At 31.2% G+C, this 7,113-nt stretch overlaps 1 protein-coding gene across 5 annotated transcripts; it reads right to left on the bottom strand.

Annotated features, from left to right (window-relative positions):
- Positions 1–2,117: 2,117 nt before the first annotated feature.
- LOC109338442 (putative 4-hydroxy-4-methyl-2-oxoglutarate aldolase 2) lies at positions 2,118–6,592 on the bottom strand. Of its 5 annotated transcripts, none has more exons than XR_002106557.1 (3): positions 6,412–6,588; positions 2,401–2,995; positions 2,118–2,129 (listed from the first exon to the last, which is right to left on the bottom strand). XR_002106557.1 is itself a non-coding variant. In XM_019575683.1 (3 exons), exon 3 carries the CDS (start codon positions 2,987–2,989, stop codon positions 2,489–2,491), a length of 501 nt encoding a protein of 166 aa, XP_019431228.1. In that variant the 5' UTR covers positions 2,990–3,010; positions 6,308–6,325; positions 6,412–6,592; the 3' UTR covers positions 2,175–2,488. The 5 variants fall into 5 exon arrangements, 4 of the variants coding, with proteins under 4 accessions (XP_019431228.1, XP_019431229.1, XP_019431227.1 ...); XM_019575683.1 differs by lacking the exon at positions 2,118–2,129 and adding an exon at positions 6,308–6,325 and having other exon boundaries at positions 2,175–3,010; positions 6,412–6,592; XM_019575684.1 differs by lacking the exon at positions 2,118–2,129 and adding an exon at positions 6,310–6,325 and having other exon boundaries at positions 2,175–3,005; positions 6,412–6,592.
- Between the last annotated feature and the right edge of the window lie 521 nt (positions 6,593–7,113).

Below are 7,113 nucleotides of genomic sequence, written 5' to 3'. Positions count from 1 at the left end.
TAGATGCGTAACAATTTTATCAAAAAATTAATTATCAACCCAGTCCTCACTTTTCTTCTTTGTGATTTATGTTAGTCCATTTCGGTCGTTTAACGGTAACATAAATGCAAATATGACATGTTAAAGCACATGTGACCTGTTTCATAATTTTCACGTTGCCAATTAAAAAATTACTAAGTGAAACAATGTTGTCTCATGAGAAAAAAAATAGACCTCATCTTTCTTTTCCCACCAGCTCAGAAAAAGCATTCATTTCAGTTCTCTAACATTTTTGTGCCTAACATAGTAAACTCAATTTCTTCTCTATTTTTGAAGCAGTGAGTTCTCTAACTCAACCCACCATCCCGAATCCTAAAAACATATACTCCAAGGGATTCATTGGCACTCCAACCACCCTTTTTAAATTTATAAGATAATATATTGCATAAGTTCCATGTCTGATACAGAAACTTCATATAAGGAGAGTTTAGAACACATCTAATACAAAATCGTGAAGAATTAAATCACAAGGAGAAAAGAAATATAACACCAAGGGGCGTCACTCCATAAACCAGGTTTTTTTTTTAATGAAACCATGTCATTTCATTCCACCTCTTTATGAATTTCAGCCAAGAAAATTAAGAAATGTGCCATGTGTGAACTTAATCTATAATGTCTACACTTTTCTATCATTAACATACCCAATGGATAGAGGAGCACATCTTTTATTTGAAAAAGTGTGTTACTTTTTTTTATTGTTCAAAAAATATTTTATTATTAAATTTTAAATTTTAATATATTTTTTAACTAATCAAAAAAAGTGACACATGGAGTAACACATTCTTTTATACAATAGATGTTGAGCGAATGGACAGAGCCTCTGGGTCAGGGAAAAGAAAAAGGCAGAGTATATTGGTAATCAATTTTTTTGTGAAACATAATTGATACTAACAGAAATCTTGAGCTATATATAAAGATAACTCAAAAAAATATGAGAGAGTTTTGAAGGATGCAAGTATCATTTATATCAGGCTATTAGGCCACTGGAAATTAGTAGAATAGTAAAATTATCTATAATTCATAATTTATTCATATACAAAAAAAATTAAATTGATTTATGTGAGTTAATATATTTAAATGGATATAATCAAGCGGATAATTTTAATAATTAATGAATTTCATTATACGCATTAGATATCCATGATATATCAATTTTGGTGGATACTCAATCTATCAAAAAAAACAAATATTCATAACTCAATTACTTTTCAATTTGCTTCATTATCTGAACTTTCACTTTCTTGTATATGCTTCTCTTCTTACTTTTATTTTTTATTAAATTAAGTTCTAATATTGGCTTATATTCTTAGTCACACTTGATCACATGATAGTATGATAGTGAGATCAATAGTAGGATATTGTAAAAAATGATTTTTTAAAAAGCACTTTCTAAAAAAGTTACAAAATATTTCTTTGAAAAATTTAAAAACACATTTTTTAAAACCAACTTTTCAAGTGGTTTTTAAATAAATGATAATTTCTTTTATTGACATAGTGGTTTTAAAAAAGATGATTTTATAGAAATATACTTTTAGTTTTAATTCAAAAAAATCAAATGAATTTGATATTCATCCACTTCATTAAAATGAGCTCATAGATGAACTGAAAATCATTCATTAAATTTCGATATGGAACAATTAGATAATTTAAAATATTATTTGATGAATTTATATGAATTAGTATATGACTTTCTATTCATCTATTATAATCCAAATTCACCTAATCCATCCCTTCGTCACCCACAAGAATTATGATTGGGCTAACCAGAAGCAAGAGACAAAAAGGAACAATGTCCTTCCAAATTTGTAGAGCACGTAGGACAATTTCCAGGCTTCCGCTTTTCTATACCACATAATTTTACAGTAAACAACAAATAAAAGAGCATAGATTGTTTATCAAAATACGGATGTATATTTTGGAAGGAAAGCTCTTCCAATGTGCAACTTTCACTTCCAAAAGGATGTATATTATGATTAAGTTTCACTTTAGAGTCTAATGTCGACAAATCTAAACCAAATTATAATATTGATGATATTAATTATAATGATTTCATTCATTCATCGTATTCATATACATTACAAGAACTCAACCTATATTTTGCACTAAGAACCCTCCACTGTAAACAAGTTCTGGTAACAGCAATTAAAAAGTTGGTATGAAATGGACAATCACTCCAACCTACTGTCATTATAGAATGGATTGACAACGTTGAAATTTTGTGGAAACTAGGAAACAGGTCAAGAACACAAGTGCGAAAAGCAATACACAAGAGCATGCTTCTATAAGATAAAGAACTTCTATAAAGTGTGTTTTATTGTAAAGTGAGCAAGCAAATGTGTATTTATCATTGATTAGCTAAACCTGTTTTAACTAATCAAGGACAGATTCTTATTTGCTTTATTCACTTCACAATCGAGCGCACTTTACATAGAGTATTCATGATTTGCAATCAAACAGACAACTCTGTTCCGGAGATCAGAATTCCATCTGTGTCTGCATAAAGCCACTCCCCATCAGAGATCCTTGTCCCAGCGATATTTATGGGAACATGCTTTTCACCATTACCTTTCTTATTAGCTTTCATCGGATGGGACGCTAGAGCTCTCACCCCGATATCACAACCATTGATTTCATCCACATCTCTTATACATCCATTCACAACAATACCTGCCCATCCATTGTTTTGTGCTTGTACTACAGGGTTGCCACCTAATATTGCACAGCGCAAACTCGCACCACCATCAACAACAAGCACTCTTCCATTACCTTTCTCCTCAAGGAACTCGCGAACCAAAACATTGTCTTCAAATACTTTTAGGGTAACAATCGGCCCAGAAAAGACCTGTCGACGACCATAAATTTGAAAAATTGGTTGAAGAGCCCGAAGCTCCCCACTCAAAATCAACTGTGGGTTTGCATCACATACCTCAGCAGTGGTGACCAAGGCCATTTACACCTAGAAAGGACAAACATCAGAATTTAAACTAGTACCTAACAAATGACCAATGATTCTGGTTTACAAATGAAATTGATGATTGACATTTTGGTGTCTAGTGTGATGCCATTGTCTTCAAGCATCTACCATAATTGCATACATATCTACTAGCTACACTGAATATAGAAGCCTTTGAAACTTGAAAGTATGGTAACTTTTAATTGATGGAACAAAGTTTATTACAGAGCTCACAACATCAGTTAAAATATTTTAAGATGTGACCAAATAACACGGACCTCTTGTTTCAAAACCTACACCCAACTAGGGATGGAAAAAATATACGACCCAAGCGTACCCATAAAAATACTACTCACAATAAGTACTCGCAGAAATAGCTTATTAGTATAAATGGGTATTATAATATCCGCCTCGTGGATACCACATATTTATAAATTTATTTTTTCATTAAATATTTTATATATCTCTATACAGATCAAACAGAATTGGCTAACAATCATGCTCTAACAAGAAACAAGATTAAAACATAACAAGGGAGAAACAAAAGTTTTGAATCACACATATTGTCCACGAAGGCAATCTTATTCGACCTAGGTAGAACCACTTTAGATGGCAAAGCTGAAGATGTAAGCATGCATAAATGCAAGATTGAAGAGGCAAGCATACATCACTTAATATTTTGATGAAGATAAAGGACACACAAAGGTTGATGAAGACAAAAGAGTGAAGAAGACAAAGGATTGACAACATTCATAAATATTGAAGGACAAGCTTGAGAAGATGAGCAAATCAACAAACAACAAAGTATCAACTAAAGTCAAGACTCAAGAGTATACAAGGCAAAGCATGCAAAAGAATATCTAGGGGTTAAGTATTGTTTATATCTTTATTAGATCCTAAGTTGCTTGCTAGTAAGAGTCTAGGCTAAGATGAACCCCAATGAAAGTCTAACAAGCTAAAATCAATCATATCTAAAATGAGACTCATATACATACATGATTTACATGCACATGCATACATACATGATTTACATGCACATACATACATACATACATGATCATATGTTTTGAATGCATTTAAAAAGAATTTTTAAATCATGTTGCATCATCATTAGGTTATAAATCATGTAGGAGATTCATTCATCATTTAAAATGTGTTTTAGAAAACTGATAATCAATTAATAGTCGTGTTAATCAATTAACCCTTGGACTGAACACGTTAATCGATTAGATGGTTAGTTAATCGATTAAGGTGGTTAAGCTGATATGTAAATCATGTATGTGTTATTTTGAAGAAACACGTTAATCGATTAGATGGTTAGTTAATCGATTAAGGCTCAACATAATCGATTAACTGCAGTTAAAAACATAACAATATATTAACTCAAGTTTTTCATATCGGTTCATAACTTAACTTTGAGAAAAATTCAGAGGGTTAGATAGAACACACTTTTTCGAAAACAGAGAGTTTACAAATTTTTTGAGAAAATCTAGAGCTCAAACTTTCATATATTTAGGAAAAAAATTCTAAGTGTTCTTTCAAGAAAAGAAAAGGGTGAATCTTTACAAGATCCCTGTTGAGCTTTCATTGTCAAATATGTGAAAAAGAAATATGCATCTCACGCATTGTGCATCTCACGCATTGTATTTCTGTATTTGTGAGATCTTTTAGGGGTTCTTAGATTCATAGAAGATTGTATAATCTGCACATTGAGGTGCATATGTAACTTGAAGAATTATTGTTAGACTTAGGCAATAACACATTCTCTTGGTGTGTTGTATCACCAAAGAAAGAGAATAGGTTTGGGAAAACCCTAGCTGCGGTTAGGTACGCGTCTTCACGAGAAGCAAGAGGTCTAGGTTGTAAGCGTTTGTCTTGGCTGAGGCTAGATCGTAAGAAAGATTTTCTTAGGAGATTAGAATAGTCAAACCAAGAAAGTGGTGTTTAAGATCCAAGAAAGGAGCATCTTGATTCTTGTATTGGAATTGTGTTTGTAAGAAACATTGAAGATTCCATAGTGAAAATAAAATCTTCCAAGATCAGAAGGGGAGGCGATGTAGTTTGCAGTAGACAGCAAACGAACCAGGATAAAAAGTCGAGACTTCTTCTTCTTTCCCTTATCTTTTTACATTTCCACATTACTTGATTTACATAACTTGACATGCATACAAATCTCTCATACTTGCATATTTTGTATAATGCATTTACGATTCCTAATTGTCTGTAAAATTGCATGTAAGTTTGGTTGAATCTTGGTAATATTGGATGACCGAAAGAATTTTGTTTATGTTGTACTTGAACCAGTTAATCGATTAAGTAGTGTACATAATCGATTAACTCGGATATTTTAATCGATTAAGTTTGTCTTTAATCAATTAAACAGTGTATTAATTTGTATAATTTTTGTGTTTATCGAGCGACGGTAATTGTGTACCACATCACCTATTCACCCTTTCTAGGTGAGTGGCAAAGCCCCTTGGGACCTAACAAAAGCTCTCCCTACCGAGTATTTAACGCAACTGTACTCCTAGTTCCGTAGATATTCAAACTTAAAACCTCTAGTGAAGCTAAAACAACTATGCAGTTGATCTGCGGGCTTAGAGGTCGAGAAAGGTAAAGTTTATTTCCATTATTTGGGATTAATACTGCAGTCTATATGGTCCTTCTTGCTTAAGAACATAAGGCCAATTAGTTAATAAAATCAATAAGAAAAAACACGGACCTCTTGTTTCAAAACCTACACCCAACTAGGGATGGAAAAAATATACGACCCAAGCGTACCCATAAATATACTACCCACAATGAATACTCGTAGAAATAACTTATTAGTAGAAATGAGTATTATGATATCCGCATCGTGGATATCACATATTTATAAATTTATTTTTTAATAAAATATTTTATATATATAACACTAGCTTTGCTTTTAAAACAGCATAGTATTCAATATAATTAAGTTAAACCTGCCGCAAACTGGTAAACTATTTAATTAGTTCAAATCAAGCATCGACGAACCTAGTTCAAAATTTAAAACACTCCACACGCATTCGATGTCCAGAAACTACATGAACAACAAATATGATTAAACCACAAGGAGACAAAAAATATAAAAGGGTAAAGTAATTATGTGCATATCAATAGAGACGACACTAACAAGTATTGATCTAGTAGTATAATATCAGATACAAAAATAAAACAAAAGGTTAAGAATTGGATCCACAGAGTAACACTTAGTATGAGAAGAAATAGACACACAGCTTAACATAAATTAGTTCATTACTAATTATAGCAAAAAAACATCAATAAAGACCAAAGGGAAATCGCAAGACCGATCTGGAGATTGAGATTTAAATTGTTGTTAATTAAAAATCAGTGAAAATCGGACTCATAAATTGAAGAGAAGAAATAGAGATACTTACCGATAGAAAAATAGATCTGAAATGAAAGAGAGTTGAGTGAGATACTGAGAATAAAAAAAGGGAAACTAGAGACTTGAGAATCGAGAAAGATATATTCTTTTCTCTATCGCCACTGCAATGCAAATGATGTGAAAGAAATGCCAAATGGGTTTAATAATAGAAATGTCTCTGACCTCTCACTCTCACTCAGTGAACAGGGTCAGGTTGTGCAATACTTGCACAGTTGCATTGTCAAAGTTATTTTATTTTATATTTTATAATTTAAATAAAGTTAATATTGTGTGAAGAATATTAATTTGTGTCTAGGATATTGTATAGAATAATCATTATCTATTGTATCTATATTTATTTATACTACTAATAAAGACAAAGCAAGTAATAGTTATTATTATTATTATGACATAATTTTTGTATTTTAAACTTATTCTTTTTTATCTTTTCTTATTAATGATTAATATAAATTTTTCCATATTGCTTCCATTGATTTCATTTTTTATATTAATATATTATTAATCTTTCACACATTTTTTTATTTTTATCTTCTTTCTTTCTCAACCCAAGAAGAGCACACAATAACATAAAAAAACATCTAACAACTCTATAGTTATTATTAGAGGCAAAAAATGAGAAATTCGCATAAGTTTTATGTGTATCATATCAAATACCACAAGTTTTACTTCGTGTTGAGTTTATATATTGCAT

Source organism: Lupinus angustifolius, unplaced genomic scaffold (genome assembly GCF_001865875.1).
Source record: "Lupinus angustifolius cultivar Tanjil unplaced genomic scaffold, LupAngTanjil_v1.0 Scaffold_25_382, whole genome shotgun sequence".
Lineage (NCBI taxonomy): Eukaryota > Viridiplantae > Streptophyta > Magnoliopsida > Fabales > Fabaceae > Lupinus > Lupinus angustifolius.
The sequence above is the reverse complement of the archived record's forward strand: the minus strand, read 5'-3'. Positions and strand labels throughout refer to the sequence as shown.

Coding starts and splice junctions, on each gene's coding strand:
- LOC109338442 (XM_019575683.1), bottom strand. CDS start 2,989: ATGGCCTTGGTCACCACTGCTGAGGTATGTGATGCAAACCCACAGTTG.